The 20,135-nt window shown below is 39.4% G+C and overlaps 1 protein-coding gene, 1 long non-coding RNA gene and 1 pseudogene across 3 annotated transcripts; 1 reads left to right on the forward strand and 2 right to left on the reverse strand.

Annotated features, from left to right (window-relative positions):
- Positions 1-1,283: 1,283 nt before the first annotated feature.
- LOC105884815 (cytochrome c, somatic pseudogene) lies at positions 1,284-2,451 on the reverse strand (annotated as a pseudogene). The gene has a single exon (XR_001160386.3). The product of XR_001160386.3 is annotated as a cytochrome c, somatic pseudogene (transcript).
- Positions 2,452-4,285: 1,834 nt separating this feature from the next.
- Positions 4,286-8,433, reverse strand: LOC105884816 (transmembrane protein 229A). Its single transcript, XM_076006594.1, has one exon. The coding sequence runs from the start codon at positions 8,345-8,347 to the stop codon at positions 7,244-7,246; it is 1,104 nt and encodes a 367-aa protein (XP_075862709.1). The 5' UTR covers positions 8,348-8,433; the 3' UTR covers positions 4,286-7,243.
- A 4,434-nt stretch (positions 8,434-12,867) lies between these two features.
- Positions 12,868-19,236, forward strand: LOC105884817 (uncharacterized). Its single transcript, XR_012921024.1, has 4 exons — positions 12,868-13,386; positions 14,788-14,907; positions 15,361-15,458; positions 17,265-19,236. It is a non-coding gene; the product is annotated as an uncharacterized LOC105884817 (long non-coding RNA).
- Positions 19,237-20,135: the final 899 nt, after the last annotated feature.

A 20,135-nucleotide genomic window follows, 5' to 3' on the forward strand; every position in this document is an offset into this window, starting at 1 on the left:
ATAGGTATCATGACAAAAGAACTGTAGGGGCCAAAAAAAAAAAAAAAATGTAGAGCCCTCTGAAGGTTTGCTGAGAAATCAATGCACAAGGCAGATTAATTATAGAAAAGGCCTACAAAATTTATTTAATATGTACTGGAAGCCTTCAGAATGAAGACCCAAACATAGAGGGGAATTGTTCACTATTATGCTTAGGTTCAACAAGGTATGAACAGCCACTGGACAGAAAGGGTATAATCTAATGCTAATAGACTGAGTGGGGGAACCCGGTATGGCCTGTCTGTCTAGATTCTTCTCAGCATCTCTGAGTATGCATTCTTTCCTTCTGGGCATGGAGTAAGACCCTCTCTGGAATAGGGGTCTTATGACCTATAGTCAAACAAGGTAGGTCAGTTCATTTCTCTATGGTCAGTTTTTACACAGAAAAGTAGAGGGAAAGTTATTATAATAAGTTATTGTAATATTTTTAGGTTTTGTGACTGGCTTTGGGAAAAAGGAGTTCTGGTTTCTATGACCTGCCTTGGAGAAGAAGGATTGTAGTTTCTATGGCTAGCCTCAGGGAAGAAGGGGACTGAGACAAGAGGGCAGAAGAAGGTCAGAGAAAAACTTTTGCTTCTGTGGCTGCTTCTGAGCCTTTATTTTCAGTGTTGTCTTCTGAGTCCCAACAAAATGAAATGCTGATTTTTTTTTTTTAATGAAGAGTTTCTAAAAAAAAAAGAGGTGTTTTTTTTTTTGTAATAAACAATAAGGATGACTAATATATATCAGCTCCTAAAAGCTTTGGAAGCCTTCTTGCTTCACTGATAGACAGTGGGGTTTACCAACTCAGTCGCTCACAGCTTCCCTCCATTTAGTCTTTGTGTGAAAAGCACAATTAATACTGTCTTGAATAGTACAAGATGAGCTGAGAAACCATCCTTCAGAGATACAAATTCCTGCCTTGGGTGGAAAGCTGGATGTTATTAACTTTCATGTTTTTTTTTTTTTTTCATGATCTGTGATTTTGGTTTTAATTAAGTTATGATCACACATAATTTTCAAGTTTGTGTATATCTCCTCTACTTTAAGCCTTTTAATGAGTTGGTAAAAGCACCATTACCAATCACACATATATAGATCTTCTACAGTTTTATGTGTTTCTGAAGAGCTGTTTAAAGACAATCCTAAATTATAACTTAGTCTGACTTAAGGTAGTAAAGAATTCAAAAGTTTAATTTGCTATTTCTTGTCACATTGACTTTTAAAAGCATTAAACCTTATAGATTGTCTACAAAATGTGAGAAGTGTTAAATATTCTTTATTTGATATTACACATAAACCACACTAAAATGCCTTTCAATAAATAAAAGGCAGCATTTTAGTAGACATAGGGAAATTGGATTGGCATAGTGAAAACCAAAAATATATAAAGTAAACATTGCTACCTTATCTCTAGCCCTCGCCTTTAACAGGCTAATAAACACAAATTGAAACACCAGTGAGTCTTGCTTGGTTCCAAAACAGTGAAGGGATTTCCCTAGTATTTAAATATATTCACATAACCAGTTATGTAAATCTAAATATAAAAGCAATCTTCAACAGGTTTTGAAATGGCAATTTACCATCCTTGTGAAAAGTTGAACACTACTAATTAATCCAATCATGTCTTAAGAAGGGGGGAAACAGTGATAGCATTTACTGTATTGGAATTACTATCAAAGTTCAAAAAACCGAATTAACCACAAGCCAGTCTTAGTTAAATCAGGACTGTCCAACAAAAATATTCTTGTCACTCTTTCATGATCTGAATTCTGGTGTGAGACCAGAATGAGACCAGTATGAGACCAATCAAATTATGGTACACATAAAATAAGTTACGAGATATTTCTGGTTTGTAATAAATAAGGCAGGGGCCAATTATTACTCATTAGTGGCTTTTTTGAGATAAGCTATCAAGTCTGCCCTTTCTCCCTTCTTAATGCCGGCGAAGATCATTTTTGTTCCAGGGATGTACTTCTTGGGATTCTCCAAATACTCCATCAGTGTGTCCTCTCCCCAGGTAATGCCTTTGTTCTTATTGGCGTCTGTGTAAGAGAATCCAGCAGCCTGACCTGTCTTTCTCCCAAAGAGACCGTGGAGATTTGGCCCAGTCTTGTGCTTGCCTCCCTTTTCCACAGTGTGGCATTGGGCACACTTCTGAACAAAAATCTTCTTGCCTTTCTCAACATCACCCATATTTAATTCCCTCTTTGGTTGCTGACGGCATGAAGGTTCCCCAACTTTCATGCTTTCATTCAACTTTTAATTCTCCTTAATCACTACAAAGATATAAAGATATATTTTGTTCTAGTTGAGAAAGTTGATCCACATGACTTTTGCATTCTGATAGAATTATTAAGAGGTAAAATGAAAATTAGAGCTTTCTTCACGTCAAGGACCAATCTCTATCTCAGTTGTGTGCTAATTTACTTGAAAATAATAAGTTTGAAATTAAGGAGACAATTCTCTATTTTTATATTTTCTTTATCTTCAGAAAAAATTCTCTAAGGAAAAATTTCCCTAACTATATCACAGGTTAATTTATAATTTGGGTTGCTAGTGACTAGAAGCCACTGCATGTGTGCTGGCTTGATGCCTCATTTTAGAATGAGGCTAATTCTAGTGAATAGAGGTCCACACAGGCAATTACTGTTTTTGTTGGTTCCTCTGGTACTAAGCCTAAGAATAGGAAAAAAACAAAATGAAACTGCAATGCAACAGAATCATCTTTTACTTTCATCTTTCAGTTCAGCATAAACTGAGGAATGTGTTTGACTGGGGGAGGAGGAGGGACTTGGTCCACTTTTACTTCTTTCAGTAAAGGAGTTTAGCTCCATTACGCACTGCTAGAGAGAGAATATTTAAAATTAATTTAAAAGGTAAAAGACTTTTAATATAAAGAGAGATTGATTTTATTAAAATGCTTTCAGATTCTACAAGACAATGACTTATTTATCAGTCTAACTCTGTATCATTAGTATAACTTCCTTTCTAAGGATATTGATTTTTTATGTGTTTTGGAAGTGGGAAAAGAACCAAGGCAGTCTACCAAAATACTCTTTCACCATCCTTTTTAAACAGAATTGGTCCATCATGCTGACAGAAACCATTTCAAAACAGTAGAAATTCTTTTTTTCCCCAAAGGGGCAGTATTATGTTATTAGAGATGTTTCTTAAACAATAAAGGACAGGCTATATTTTTATAAGCTGTGTTTTGCTGAGTTGAAGCATGAAATGTCAAATATATAATAAAGTATTTATGCTTAAGTACACTGAATCATTAAAATGTTTGAAATATTGAAATGGATTATCAGCCATATTGGCATCTTGGATGACACAGGAAGTTCTGTATTTATTGTTAACATGAAAAACTCAAAGGGTTATATTCCTTTTTAGATTCAGAGCCCAAATAGAATTGATTTAAAATTTAGAGCACTTCTAATCAGAAATTTAAGTATTGTATAAGTAAAACATAGAGAAAAAATTATATTTATTAGTTTTTTTCTCATGTTTTCCTGTTAAGAAATTTCTTAGAGTCTGAGGTATTTATTTAGTAAAACTCAGAATAAATGTCTGTACAAAATTTAATTTTAATTTTTGGCTGTTTAACTCTTTCAATAACATTCTTACGACTGTATTAAATGTACAATAACTATATGTATTTTCTCTACCTGATATGCTGTATCTTGCATTTTGGCATATTATTCTGATACTTTTATACTCAAGACTATCTGACAAAATGGGGAACTCCATTTTAGAGCACCACTTAATATAAATATGCATCATCTGGGGATGAGAACTGGGCTCATTGTCAGTTATGCATCCTGCTATTAGCTCCCTTGCTATTTACCACAGAATAAAAAGGCAACGTGAAAGTCTTTTTGCTATTAGTGTCTGGCTTTTATGCCGCCACCGTCCCCTCTGTAGTAGTGGAAGGGCAGAGCAATACAGATTGTAAAATGAAATCCATAGACGATCCAAAATCACTGTGGTCAGTAGACTGAGGCATGACCATAAAGCTGTTAGGAACAGACCCTGGAGTCCACTATACTTGGATTCAAATCTAAATGCTTAATAGCGGTATGACTTGGGCAGTTCCTTAACCTATTTGGGCTCCGGTTTCCTTGTTTATTTGTAAAAAGAGGGCTGTTGGAGGTTTAACTAAATATATATACACACATATAAATATATATCTATTTAAGATATATACATAAGATATAAATATAGGATACATATTCACTTAAGATATATATTAATATATTATTCACTTAATTATATATACACACACATATACACCTTGGTGAAATTCCTGGTAGGTGGTAAGTGCTACCTAAATATGAACTATCATTATATTGCCTTATCATTTCAGTATTTCAATTACTAACGAGTAACAAAATTGAATGATCTGATGATTCCTTTTTTCCTTGCTTTTTCCTTAAAGATAAAAGGTTGCAGCAAAATGTCACTTTGAAGAAGTTGAGTAAACACAAGAATAAGAAGCCCTAAAGCAAGGTTCTGAGTTAATGGGCTAATTGCTTCCTGAACCCAGAAGAATTAGCTCTTTGTAGAACTAGCAAAGGGATTATTAATAGGCTTTTGTTTTAGAGGTGATGAATTAGTATTCCAGGGACAGGCTTGATGAGAATTCTCATAACAACTGCCTCTCACAGACTTTTACTAAAACAGAAGCTTTGCAAATAATTATAATCTCATATAAGTCAAAACATTAGAATGTGAGTTTCACAAGGACAGAGATTCTGGGTTGGTTCATTGCTGTACCCACAGTGCCCAGGCAAGTGCCTGGCAAATAGTGGAGGCTCGGTACTTATTTCTCGAGTGAACTAAATGAATGAAAACCTTGACCTTTCTTTAAAATAGGATTAATATTAAAAGCAAAACAAAATAGCATGCTTTCCTACTTCCTTTGATGGATTTTTGACCCTGAGAATCCTGGTAGGCAAGTCGGCAGGGCCAAGGAGCAGCAAGTGAAGGGCATTGTGCAAAATGTGTACATTTAGCAAGTATTTCAGAAGTCGTGGTTTTGATGAAGTATTCACAGGTTCACAAGAATGTGTGCTGTGAAGTGGTGCCATACTTGACTCAGATTCATGTACACATGTCACATTTGAGTTACAAATATTGTGTCCAGCATCTGCCTAACTTTATTTAGTGTCTATAATTATACTTTTTTTCTCCCCAGGGTTTTCAGAAATCTTTGTTCCATGACCAAGTGTCATAAAGAACTTTTCTTAAGTGAAACTGTCTGCAAATACTCAGCTTTGATTGGCTAAAATTATGTTTGACATGATCCATTTCACAGGTGGGGTTGATTACATAGCATTGCTCATAATTTAGCTCATGACCTCAGATAGTAGATTAAAATAATATAACACTCTTAGAACCACACCTAACTTAATGAAATTTAAATACATATTCCTTTCTACTGCCATAGCAAGCATTTTTTGAAAACAGAAAAAAGTCCCTCTTTTTTACAGCATAGGCGAGCTGATGATTTTTTAAAATTTATTTATTTATTTATTTATTTGAAACAAAGTCTCACTTTGTTGCTCAGGCTAGAGTAAGTGCCATGGCGTCAGCCTAGCTCACAGCAACCTCAATCTCCTGGGCTCAAGCGATCCTTCTGTCTCAGCCTCCCGAGTAGCTGGGACTACAGGCATGCGCCACCATGCTCGGCTAATTTTTTGTATATATATTTTTAGTTGGTCAATTAGTTTCTTTCTACTTTTAGTACAGACGGGGTCTTGCTCAGGGTGATTTCAAACTCCTGACCTTGAGCGGTCCTCCTGCCTCAGCCTCCCAGAGAGCTAGGATTACAGGCGTGAGCCACCTCGCCCAGCCTAAGCTGATGATATGAATAGGAAACTAGTCATTTCTACACACTGTAAGTTTTCCTAATTATCTTTGTAATGAAAACTGAGAAGCTATTAGTCACCCTTGGCTGAACCATCCTCAATTCCACAGTCTTTTATAAATAGTATATAATAAAAACAGCAAACAACCTCAAAGTACATTATTAATTAATTAGACATGATTTCTTAGAGTGGTTTACATCATCTCATTTAACTTTAGAGCTTCCAGACATTAATAATAAGTCACCCAAAGCTACCATGGATTAATAATGCACATCACCACATCAGGCCTGGCCCAAGCACTCTGGGTGGGAAGGAAAAAGAGAAATGTTTACAAGTAAGCCAAGGCAGAGATATGCTGAAAACATATCTGTATTCACAGAAAACAATTAAGCATTATAATTAGAGTGAACATTCAGGTTCATTTTATTCTAAAGTACTCTTTCTACCCTTGAAGCTCCACGTAGAAAGGGTGCTTAGGGTTAGAACATTATTGAAGGTGATACAATTTTACTTGGCCCTTGAACATGTAGGGTAAACATTTTACATTATTGCACAGTAAAAAAAAAATTTACAGCCAAAGATAACACAGGATCTGATCAACATTAACACACCTGGTGTTTAAGGCTAAACAACACTGGAAAGCAGTCATTTCTAGGATGGAGATCAAATATCTTAACACAGTGTCACCTGACAGTTGCTAGAAAAGATTTTTCATTTAAAAATCTATTCATGGGACGTGCTTTCACATTTCATCTTCTTTTAACTTGTGTACTAGACAGAGGCACTTTAAGAGCTGTTAACTATAATTTCAGGAGTAATAGCTGAGTTTCAGCAGTCATTGGTAAATATGGCAAGGAATTAAAATGAAATTGGATTAAAAAGAAAGTAAACAAATCATTAAATCAGAAAATTTTGCCAAATCTTATAAAAATCACTGTTCTCTGATTTAAAGAGATTAAAACTTTAAAAATTTTTTTTTAAATTAGTAGCTATCACTCATCTATGCCCAGATAAGTAAATACTACAGCTTTCTGATGTTAAGGTATAATGGTTTTGCTGTTTGGGCTTGTAAAAGTTTTCAAATATTGACAAGTTAAGTACTTTCAGTTATGTTTTCAGTAATATTTCAAAGTATTGTATTATACATAGGTTTCTAACAGTCAGAAAAACTAAAATGTCAAATAAAATATATTGGAAGAGTTTAGTAAAGTGTATAAAAATTAAAAGACTAAAAAACCCACTCTGCTTTATATGTGTAAAAATAAATTGCATTCATCTGTGGGAATCCAGTGACTTTTTTTTCTTTCTTTCTTTTCTTTTTCCTTTTTTTTTCTCCCCTTCTTTTTTTGGTTTTAATTAGTTGGTACATACTGTACCTGCCACAACACGTTGGAAAGTAGGTCCTGGTACACACTAAGGAATATCCAACCAGGTAAATACATCAGAGTGATGAGGCCCATGAAGTTGAGTGGGTAGTGAGAATAGTCCCAGGAACAAGCCCCGCACGTGCGGAGTCCCAGACCCCAGGACAGCTCCCACGCGTAGATGAAGATCACGTAGACGGGCACCCGCTTCCAGGTGCCCCAACCGCGGCTGTAGTGCAGGTGGAAGTAGAGCTTTTCCACCACGAAACTGCAGCTGCCATACATGAGGAAGGACCAGAGCGAAGTGTGGCCACTGGTTGCTCCGTCCCCTTGCCCCAGCAGGTTAAAGAAGAAGGTGAAGAAGATCTCATCTAGAAAGCCATGCATTCCGAAGAAAAGGAAGCGGAGCAAGTCTGGCAACCCCTGGCTGGGGGCTCCCCCGGCGCCCCTGGGGCCGCGGGGTCGTCGCCGCCGGGCACTGGCCGCCGCAGCGGCCCTGGTCCCAGGAGGGGCGGGCAGCGCGCCCCTCCGCTGTTGCAGCCGCGGGTACCGCAGGCGCAGGAAGCGCTTCAGGAACACTCGGCAGTGGTAGAGCGCCAGCACGTACTGCAGCGCCAGGTCCAGCGCCCCCGGCGCCGCTGCGCCCCCCGCTCCGCCGCCCAGGCCGAGCAGCAGCGCCTGGCCTGCCAGGGTCTGCAGCCCCACGTGAGCCGACGGGTAGAGGAGGAAGTTGAAGACGAAGGCGCTGGGACAGCGCCGCTGCTGCAGGTAGACCTTCTCCAGCGCGAAGTGGGTGAGCGAGTGCAGGAGGCAGCGGTAGGGCGAGGAGAAGCCCAGCATCCGGAGGTCCGGGCTGCGAGCGAAGCGCCGAACCGAGGACACGAGCACGTCCAGGGTGATCCCGTGCATCCCGTAGAAGTAGAGGCGCATCCAGGCGGGCAGCGCCGCACCCTCGGCCGGCGCTTCAGCGGTGGACAGCGACTCGGGGCAGCCCGTGGCCGCCTCGCTTCCTGGCCCTCCCGGGGCCCTCGGACTCCGAGCCGCGCCGCCTCTCCGTGCCGGCCCCTCGCTGTCCATGTCGCTACCTGCCATGGGTTCGGAGGCCGCCCAGCGCCTGAGCCCGCGCCGCCGCCCCCGCGTTCTCGGAGCTGCGGGGCCGAGCGGCCGAGCCCCGCGCCGCCTCCCGGGCGCTGCCGGCCCCCGGGGGGCGCGCAGGGAGCTCCGTCCGGGCCGCGGTCCCGCGGCAACGCGAGCTGGTGCGCTCCGGGGACGCGCGGGCCGCCCGGTTCCTGGAGTCCCCCCGCCGTGGCCCCGCCGCGCCCAGCCCTCCCGGTCGAGGTGTGGCCGGCCGGCGCCCGCGCTCAGCCTGCACGGCCTACCCGGCGCGGAGGCCAGGCGAGGGGAGGAGGCGCCGGGACTCGAGGAGCAACGCAGAGGCTGGTACAAGCCTCATCCCCTTCGCGGCTCAGTCCGCGCCTCTGCCGCAGGCTCTGGAGGAGTAATGCGAGCAGCGGCCGCCCTTCCCCTTGCCCTCCTCATACCCCTCTGCTCCCGTCCCGACCTCTCCCGCCTTCCCCGCCCCTCCCCGCCCCTGCCCTCCGCGCTGAGTCCGGTGGGGGTCTGCTCGGGAACGCCCGGCCCTGCTTCAGCCTCCCCCTTCGGCGCGCTCAGCACCCGGGGCTCTGGGCGTGTGGGGGACGCTTGCAGGGCGGGGGCACCGAGTGGAGAAACACCTAACAGGTGTGACTGCCAGCTGATGGGCATTCCCTGTATCGCCGAAGCCAGGGCCAGGGCCTGGCAGGCAGGGACGAATGGCTGAGTGCCATCAGCCGGAGGCCGGTCTAGAGACCAAAATATAATATATTTAGTGTTTCTTATTCAAAACCAGCTGTGTCCTAGTCACAGGGAGCAAACTGGAGAGCCCACGGCTGCGCGCCTCAGCGTTACCCTGCATCTAAATTGCTGCTACGGGGCCTGGTGCCCTTTTCCATTCTCTTTTCTGGTCTATCTGCTTTCCTCAGTTAGTTTATGCAGGGCCAAGGGCAGAGATTCAAATTTATAAAATGATTTCAGGCCAGTTGGGTTGGGCTGGAGAAGAGGATGTGCCTTGCTCTGGCTACCGTGGGGTCTCATGTGCAGAATGGTACCTTTACTCATCCTGGCACATTGCAGTGCTGGGTTCTTCTCTAGGCAGAACTAGGTCATCTCAGAAATGGAGAGTGAAATGGAGGAGCAGGATTTTGTTTTTCTATCTTGTCTGTTTTTTCCTCCCTCCCTCCCCCTTCTGTCCCTCTCTCCCTCCCTGCCTTGTTTTTACGGAGGTGGAGAGGGTGGAAGAGCTTCAAAATTTTGGTGTGTTGGGCTCCACCATTTTCTCCAATTTTGAATCAGTCTTGGAATTGAAAGGGCCTTAGAGGTAAATTACACTGATTACCTCCTCTTTCCTCTTCTTCCCCCCAAATTAATGTCTAGGTAGAAACTAAATGACAGCTCTCATCTGTAAGTTCAGATCCCTCCTGGATGAAAGGCTTTCTGGGGAATTCCCTCCTCCGCCCCACCAGAAAATAAACATTCTGAGGCAGATCCTCCCTTCCTAAGGCACCCCTCTCCCCATCCTCTCCCCTTTCAACTCCTTATGCTCCAATCTGTGGTAGCTAAATTGTGAATTAGGTAAGACAGAGGAATTAGAGTTTTCTGAGAAGAAAATTTGTTACTATGAGAGCAACAGTTATACAAGTTCAAAGTCCTGATTTATTTATTTTTAAGCTTGGTTAGTATGTTGTTTATTTGCAGGCTTTCGTTGGCAACTGTCAAAAGTCAGTGGATGGAAGTTGTCATTTCAGGGACAGAAATGTCAGGTAGCAGGCTCATCAAACCTGCTGCAAAACAGAGATAGGGCTAGTTGCCCAAGTGCCTGAGCAAATACAATGAAGAAAACTAATGTAAACATTTTTGTGAGCACCTGCTATATACAAGATGCTATGCATACACTGGGAAAATAAAAGCTTAAAAAATGCACTCTCTCTTTAAGAGGTGTATAATCTAGTTGAAATAAAATGATAATCTATCATACCTATGTAAAACCTACTTATAATTATTAATAATAAATATGATCAACTAGTAGGATATACAAAGTAAACTGTTTATTTCAAATTATGGTTTTATTAAATAAACTCAACCCTGGGCCCCATGTATCAGCTATTAAAAGCAAATTTACTCTTTCTCCATAATTGCTATTCAGACAAGGGAAAACACATCATCATAATAGCATAAATATAGCCATTCAAATATATGAATTGTTTTCAAATAGTAAATTAAATTTTAAGGGGTAAAGTCTGTTTATTCTAACTTTTTGTAATGATGCAAGGACAACCTTGAAGGGTTTAATTCTATAGTTCAGTCTAGAATTCATGCCAGGGAGAGTAGAAAAATCTTTTGGACTAAAAATAAATTGGAGCTTCTATTTTTATATTTTTAATTCCAGCATTTTAAAAATGTCTAGTTTGTGTATCTTATATATTTCATAAATTATATCAGTATAATAGAACATCTGTAAAATTTATATATGTGTATGTGTATGTACATATGAAACATGCCAAAATTTTTAATGAGGGGTATACAGTAAAAAATTTAGGTTCACTGCTGTCCTTAATGTAGCACTCTGTCAAGTGAGATAGACTACTAAAAATCTTACTCTTTTAGGTCCCTTTATGAAACTGTTTGCCATTTTTCTTAGGAGAAATGATACAAAAACATAAATGAGCATTTATAAAGCCGTGGTAGAAAATGCAGCTATTGTCTGTTATTTTCTTCATGTTTATTTTATGTTTTCATTGTGGTCTCTTAGTTATACCACTTCAGAATGGGAGAGACACTAAATTAAAAAAAAAATTGAAAAGAAAACTAAGCTAAGGCAAAGTACGAGAAAAATGTTTACGGTATATATCCCATTTCCTTCTTTTTTACTCATCTCAGTTTTAAAAATTAGCATCTTACACCATTCTGTAGAGTTAGCTCAGCAACGATGCCAACATTTGTTTCTGCTTTATCTTCATGTTTTTGTTTTAAATGCTTCATTGCTATATTTATAAAGCTATTCTTTTTACTTTTAAAACTACGAAATGGCTTTAGTAATCCATGATGATTTTATAACTAAAAGTTCTCACATCAGAGTCTCTGTGAACATAAAATGGTTAAAAGTATCTGTGTATTGGTCTTTTCTGCTGTATGCATTAGGTTGTAAAGGTCTGTCTGTAAACCCAATAACTCTGGAAGTTTGTGAACATGAGGATGAGAGGAGTCTAAAAGTAAGAAATGGGAAACTACAGAGAAATAGCATCAGTTTGAGATTCTTAGGTTTAGGGGTAGCCATTCAAAGAATACTTTGCAATATTGTTCATCCATGGAAAACACAGGCTTCTTTGACCTCAGGGGCTAGGAAGCTGTCTGGGTAACCCTGTCTGTAGAGGTCAAACAGTTCATGTGGTACCAACACTGACACTACTAACTGGCCGTGTTGACTATAAACTGTTACAACCACTAGAGCCAGGGTAATCAGTGTGACCACGGAGAGATTTGAGAATTAGTAAAAGGGTCCTTTGGAGGACTGTATCATCTTTAGTGAATTGTTGCCTGGTGGCCACAGGTTCAGGGTTGCCTTACAGATGTATGGCATCCCTGAGACCTTTCATTGTACATCAGAAGAACAAAAGGGAAGTGCATGGAGAACACAGCATCAAGAAGAAATCTTAAGGGAAATTCAACAGGGTAACACATGAATGTAATGACAGAGAGAACAGTATAGGGCAGCAGTGGTATTTGCAGTAGATATAAAAATCTTTCTTATTAAAGATCAAACTATACAAACCTCTCTCTCATATACTGTAATTATCAAACTAAGAAAGAAGACATCCATCCAAGAAGGCTTTCAATTGTTGAATGTTTGCTTCCAAAAATACCACCAAAGTAACTGGTTGTTAAGGCAAAGCTGAGTTTGCGGCTTACCATAGTAAGGGAGCTTTCTACCTTCACAAGGTTTTAATAGCATCTTGGAGAGGGAGGGCAAAGTTGGGCTATATATGAAGTTTTTGGTGTCTGGTTTAAGATGGGGTCTTTTAATATGAGGGCTTCATTAGAGTTAGGTAAAGATTGTCATATAGTGGTTCACGACTGGTGGGTGCAGCACGGAGAGGGTTTTGAAGTGAAGAGTTCAATAAAGGTATTGAGAATAAATGGTGAACTTTTACCTGCCTGAGCCAGGGCTTCCTGGAATAGTAACATTGTGTTGATGAAGACATTGTAATAGTAAAGTCATGTTAAGGGAGGCAGCCAACTTGTAAAGTAACATTCCTGTAGACAACAACAAGCTGTGTGGATGTAGGTGGTTCAGGTTTGCACAATCTAATGGCAAGACAAGTTTGGAACTCAAGAGGAGAATAATTTGAGTAAGGACAGGTAAGGATAAAGAAGAAGCAAGACTGACACTTTGGGATTAGCTAAAATGATGTTCACCTTCAGTGTGTGTGTGTGTGTGTGTGTGTGTGTGTCTCAGTTGGGGGTGGTGTGGGAAGCTGGGGACATTGGAGGTGGGATGGGAAGGGAGGGAGGTTGACAGTTCAATAAAACCATACCTGTATACTACACACATAAAATGTGTACATATGCCTGTAGTTTCATTTACTTTATCCATACTCTTCTTCCTTAATTTCTTTTGTTGTATACTAAAGTTTCAAATTAAAGAACTCCTTCTATATGATGCTTAAACATCAGGGAGAGCAAGTGCACCATCGGAAGATGACTATTAGTGCTCTTTGGCAGAAAGATCTTAGAGGAGCATGTGAACTTTTATGAATATGGCACTGTTAGGGGATCATTTTGGAAATCTGCCCTGTTGTTCCTATTGTATGTCTTTAAAAACTGCTTCTTTTTACTATGCTCCTTTTATTCCTCCTTTTGATAATCTGATTAATGGGAAATTACACTGATATCAGGAATTTCTTTTCTTTTCCTTTTGTACCTCTTCCTCATGACTTTTTATGCTTCTTTATATAGGTAATTTTAATTTCAGGCCTTCTTTTCTGTCCCTGGAATTTCTTGGAGCTCCTAGTTTTCAGCAGGAAGTGTTGCCTTAGGTGAGGGTTATTTCTGAGATTTCATTGAGTGGGACTCCTAAGGAACAGACTTTGAATACATTCTTTTAATTCATAGAGCTGGAAAAAAAGTAACAGGTTACTTTGGAGAGCTTGCTTAAAACATAAAATTTCACCTTGAGCAATATTCAAATCGGGAACATTCCCTTTGAGTGATCTTCTTCTGCCTGCCAGTCCCTCACCATGAGTCTGCCAGAGACTGTTATCCCCATTCCGGTTAATGCTATTGTGTTTCTAAAGGAAGTAGCTTATTTTGAATAATGAGACTCCCTGACATTGGTTAGGGGTTTACTGGTAACATAGAAACTTTATGAAGAGAGACTTTCACAGTTAATCGATGCTACTTGCTGAATACTTGCATATCAGTTGTGCAATTCACATGTATTATCAGTAATTCATATAACTATTCTCTCTTTAAATATGTTGAAACTGAGGCTTGGGAAAGTTACTTATTCAGGGTCTTATATTAACAGCCAATCAATCTAAAGCCAAGCTATGAAGCCATTTCCACTTGACACCAAAGCTCTTTGTCTTTTGCTTCGCTACCTCTTCACGTCATATTGAAGCTGTCTTGAATGAGTTGTAGTTGCAGATCCCACAAGAAAAGAGATCAGTTTTGTTTATAGTTCTTCTAGGGGGTACTAACTTAACCCCTAACCCTTCCCCAGTCACTTCCTCTTTTGCTATCATGCATTTTATTTTAATCAACAATCTACACAGGCATTTTGCATCCTTTTTTTTTTTTTGCTGTTCTGTACATTTACTTATTTTAATCTCATCTTTCCTTCTGGATTTCGTCACAAATTAGCAAGTGACTATTTATTCATACAAATATGGCTATGTGGAAGGGGTTGCTGTTTGGTACTCGTGAGAGTAGAAGAGGTTGGAAATTAGATAATAGGAAAATGAGCACAGAATGCAACATGTATTCCTTTAACTGTCAGTACATGTTACCAGATAATGAAGTTAAGCAAGACCACACCCTGCTGTTCCATTTTTTAATACCTCTATTTGTAGTTACCATAATTTGCAAAAGCTTGGCTTGATTCAGTGCCGTGACTTAAAAATAGATTTGTATATATTCATCTGCTTAACAGTCCATTTTTACCTGGTGAATCTCCAAAGCCATAGGGCATGCTATATTTTAATATTTTCAGTATTGAAAAAAAATACAAGTCACTAAACATGATTGCTAATCTGGAGACTTTGGGGAAAAATCCATCCAATTTTTCAAAGCCTCATGGCAGTGAGGTGCAATGACAGGTCGATAAAGGTAGCTGAACAAACACCTCAGTCAAAGAATAAAAGTTATGAAATGGAAATCAAGTCCCATGAATGTTTGGATCCTGCCTTATTTCTTTTCTTTTTCCTTTTTTTTTTAAGAGACAGGGTCTTGCTCGCTCGGTCTGGAGGGCAGTGACGAAGTCGTAGCTCACCGTAACCTTGAATTCCTGGGCTCAAGTAATCTTCTTGCCTTAGCCTCTCAAAGTGCTGGGATTACAGGTGTGATCCACTGTGTCCAGTCTGTACCCTGTCTCATTTGTTATATTTTTGAAGCCTCTACATTCTAGGTATTCTGCTATGAATGGAAGATATGAAACTGAATACCACATGGGTCTTGTCCTCACTGAAATCATAGTTTAGGCTGAAGTGTTAATCTTTAATCATTCTAAGCAAGATGATAAGTTCTGGATAGAGAGAGCTATACACAGCACAGGAGGCGTGCAGCTCTGGAGGGATCTGATTTGCTGCTAGCATGCAAAGGCTGCCAGGTCCCATCCTCATAAATAAGAACCCAACAGCTGACTTCCTTAAGATGTAAACAAGGGCAGAGCACTTGCTGCTTGATTGTTTACATTAACCCTAGTCTCTGGCCTCAAAGCCACAGTCTGCTGCAGAGGTAGGTAGATAAGAGGTAGGTAGGTAGGGATGAATGGGGTTTGTTTTCTGTTTCAGGTGAAACTACATCAACACCATAATGAAAGATCTTCCCTCTTGCACTACAATGATATGAAACTACTGAAGTCTAATCTGCTCTGGAGGCTCACTTTATGGTAAAACTTTCAATTACTCTTCAGGAGTAAAGTAATACATTTTACAGCTTAGCACCTAGTTATTGTATAATACTAATTAATTTTTGTGTTACTTTTTTTCTCATTTTATCCTCAATCTTGTGATGGCAGGGCTATTTTTGTAATTCATATATATCACTAAAACCAGAAAGTGCAACTTACTAAAATGTACACATTGCTAGTGGCAGTGTGTACTAATTAATAATTAGTCACCTAAAATCTGAAAGCTCCTTCCTCCAATCACACTGCTGCTCTTTAAAATAGTCTTCTGCCCAATGAAGGGTTCTAAGTGCCCATCTTGGCTGCATGAAACAGAGTCAATCATCAGGGCTGTCGTAGTTCATTCAAGCTGCTGTGACAAAATACCATAAACTGGGTGTCTTTACACAACAGAAATTTATTTCTCACAGCTCTGGAATCTGGGAATACCAAGACCAAAGGGCTGGCAGACTCAATATCTAGTGAGGGCCCATTTCTTGGTTCATAGATGGTACCTTCTAGGTGTGTCCTAATATGGAGGAAAGGGCTACAGATCTCTCTGGGGTCTCTTTTATAAGGGTGTTGATCCCAAGCCCTCATGATCTAATCACCTCCCATAGGCCTTACCTGCTAATACCATCATCTTGGGGGTTAGGATCTCAATGTATGAATTTGGGGGAAGGACACAAATATTCACACCATAGCAAGGGCTCAGAAGAGAGGAGCTGTTTTCACTTAAATTCTAGAAGACAGGTAAGGGAGGGCTGGGTCAGTCTTGTTGGCCCACAGCTTGGATTTTGTAGACCCTCAAGTGAGAGTGCAGCTCTTGGAATTTAGTATACTCATTGCCTTCCTGGGCTAAGCTTCTGGCTCAATTTCCAGCCACCTAGTGATGAAGTAGTTTTCTTCCTTTAGCTATAAGTTATTAGGCTCGACTTGTGTGCCCGTGTTTCTTCAAAGATTGGTCATGTTGGTGACATATTGCTACCCTCTGTGATTATGACTGCCACACTCTTGCCTTATATGATATATATTTATCATATTTATATCGTGTAAATTTTTATGGACTCGTAATAGTTAAATATTAACATATATTTAATATAATACATTTTATTCATTCAGTACCTATTGAACGCTTTTGTGCAATACCTTGTAGTGTGCCCTGGATATACAAAAGTGAATATAACAAAGTTTATATCCTCTTGAAGTTTAAAATATAGTTTATTACAAAAGATTTAACTGAATAGTGAAGAAACTGAAAATAAATAAAAGTAACAAGGAAAATAAATACACATCACCTGTCATTACCCCAATCCATAGATATCCACTCTTTTTTTTTAGAGCTAAAGAACAATTTGTAATTTAAAAAAAAAATTTATTTCACAATGTTACAGGGGTACACATGTTCTGGTTACATACTTTGCTTTTGTACAGTTTGAGGCAACATTATGTGTGCCCTTCACCCAGTTAGTGTGCATTGTATCCGTTAGGTGTGAATTTACCCAACCCCTCACACCTACTTGATTTCCATTTAGTTTTACTTTCGTATGTAGACATAAGTGTTGATTGATTAGTTCCAATTTAATATTGAGTACATGTGGTGTTTGTTTCTTCATTCTTATGACACTTCACTAAGAAGACCTACCATTTGATCCAGCAATCCCACTACTAGGGTATTCACCCAAAGGAAAAAAAGACATTTTATAAAAAAAAAAAAACACTTGCACTCGGATGTTTATAGTAGCAGAATTAATAATTGCAAAGATGTGGAAACACTCTCTTTTTAAATTTATTTTTTATTTTCTGTAGAGATGGAGTCTCCCTGTTGCCCTGGCTCATCTCAAACTCCTGGCCTCGAGGGATCCTTCCAACTTGGCCTGCCAAAGTGCTGCGATTACAAGCTTAAGCCACTGTGCCTGGCCTCACTCTTAATATTTTAGGATATAGCCTTCTGACAGTATTATAGTATTGCCAAAAGGAGATTATATTATCCATTCCTTTTGTAATTTGTAATTTTCTCTTGTCACTGATTAGGGAGCATCTTTCCATTTGAGAGTCTGGTATACCATCATTTATAACCATTACAAACAATTCCTTTGTATAGATATTTTGTAATTCAGTTACTCAATCCCAAGAAAACTTTGTTATTATGAACTTCTATATGATATGTGTCCCCTTAATCATCTTTTTTATGCAACCATGTTTATTCACCTAGAACATACTCCTTAAATTTCAATTGGAATATCAAAGTGATGCACATATAAGACTTTGGTTATTGTTACTAAATAGCTAGTTCTCCAGAAGTTTTGATGGAACCTTTGAATACTTTTGTTGAATAAATACAGGTTGAGAATTACTTCTCTGAAATGCTTGGGATCAGAAGGGTTCTGGATTTCCGATTTGGATTTGATCAGATTTTGGAATATTTATGTGTTACTTACCAGTTGAGCATCCCTAATCTGAAAATCAGAAATCCTAAATGTCCCAAACTTTATTTTCTTTGAGCATCATGTCAGTGCTCAAAAAATTTCACATTTTGGAGAATTTTGGCTTTCAGATTTTAGATTATGGATACTTAACTTGTATTTCCCTCTGATGGGACCAGGGAGTCATGGCTGGAGGGAGATGACCTTGTAATACAATCTTGGTGTAGAGAATGTATTGGGTGTGCAATACCAGAGGTTTCACTGAGTGTATAGTAATAAAGGTAGCCTTTGAAAAATATGGTTAAATAAAATATAAATGTATTATTATTATTTTTTTATTTCGGCATATTATGGTAAATGTATTATTTTGAATGATATACTGTTACTTCCATCTCTCCATGTATAAAGTTCCATTCCTCATCTCTTCCTCTAAAATGGATACTTCCTTTCTTTCCTTTTCTCCTTCCCTTTCTTTCATTTTGCACACATACAAATATTTTTGTACCTGATACGCTACAGCCAGAATATGATCTTTACTCTCTAGCAGCTCACAATCTAGTGAGGGAGATTTAAATAAACAGTGACCGCAACACTGAATAATACATATTATGACAGAGAAAAAGCACTGGGTGTATTTGTGCACACAGGATGAGGGACCTGTCTCCAACTGAGAGAAGTCAGGGTTTTTCTGTTCTTCTAGTATACTGACCTTGACCCCTTAATATCTCTTAGCCTCCATAGTCAGCCGTTGCTATGTTCTTCCTGTTTTTACTCTCCAATATTGCTTTAAATACATTCTCATAATCTGTTATTTCATTTCCACTTCCAGTGCTGTCATCCTTATTCAGATTTTTTTTGCCTCAGCCTGGACTATTCTAATAACATTCTTGTGTACCCAGCACAAGTTTCTTGACCCTCTTCCAATCTGTCTGGACATTGCTATCAATGTAACATCCATAAACCACTACTTTGAAGACTTCATTACCCTGGTCTAAAATCTTCAAAGGCTTTTTATGACTTACAGCAGAAAACCCACGCTCTTTAGCTTGATAATCAAGATCAAATAGTGACCTATTTTTCCAACCTGATTTCTTCCACTTATCTTCAATAGCCTCCCCTGACCTCTCTGACTTGGGCAGATCCTATCCATTCTCCAAGGTCTGTTGGAGATACTCCATAAAGCTGGGCCTGAAGCCATGTGCAGTGGCTCACACCTGTAATGCCAGCACTTTGGGAGGCCAAGGTGGGAGGATTGCTTGAGCACAGGAGTTGAAGTGAACTATGATGATGCCACTGCACTCTAGCCCAGGCAACAGAGTGAGACCTTGTCTCAAAATTTAAAAAGAAAACAAAAACAAAAACAAAAACAAAAATCTGTGCCTGACTATACCGGCTTGAAGTATTTCACCTTTATATGTCACCTTTAACAGTTGACCACTTACTGCTTTTATTGCTATCCTGAATTTTTCAAATTGTCTCATGTTTATATTTAGTCCTATTGAAAACTGATTTGAGTCCCAAAGACCATTGGCATCTCTTGTAGCTCCTAGCACAGAAACTTGCATCAGGAGTTCAACTTATGTGGAATCTGATGTTGATTAAACTGAGCTGCTGTTTGGACAATTCTCAAACTTTCTTGATTAGATTATGTATAAATACAGTCTAGTAATATTGACATGAATTAACTCATGTTTTCTTTCCTACTCTTCCACATTTTACTTTAATAACCATTGATGAAAATATTTAAGTGGCTCTAGACAAGGTTTTTTTTTCATTTCTTCATCCTTTCCTTTTGCTAGGGAATTCTAGGGAGGGGAACATCTCTTTCTTTCTTGGCACCAGGCTGCATAAATCATTCTATAATATAATTCTCTTTCCCAGGAATATTTTTGTAGAAAACTATGGCAAGGAAGGGAAGAAAGAAAGAAATAAGGAGAAACATGTGTGGAAACATGTAAAACAGGTGTGGCTGTTCCTGGCCCCTCTCACGCTTCCTCACTCTCACATACATGGGAGACATAATTATTGCAGCATTCTTTCCGACAAAGCCCAGACTTCATCTCAGAGTCCCATCCAACAGAGTGGGCCAAGCAGACACCATTAACCAATAGGAATTGGCAAGACAAATGAATTTCACTTAACATCCCCATTCTGGAATGTATATGAATATTTATCTCTCTTTGGGGAAACAAAATTAAATATACAAAAATTTGCATTTACTGTGTACACATACACTCTCATGATTGGGATAACT

The sequence above is a fragment of the Microcebus murinus genome, chromosome 9 (assembly GCF_040939455.1).
Source record: "Microcebus murinus isolate Inina chromosome 9, M.murinus_Inina_mat1.0, whole genome shotgun sequence".
Classification (NCBI taxonomy): domain Eukaryota; kingdom Metazoa; phylum Chordata; class Mammalia; order Primates; family Cheirogaleidae; genus Microcebus; species Microcebus murinus.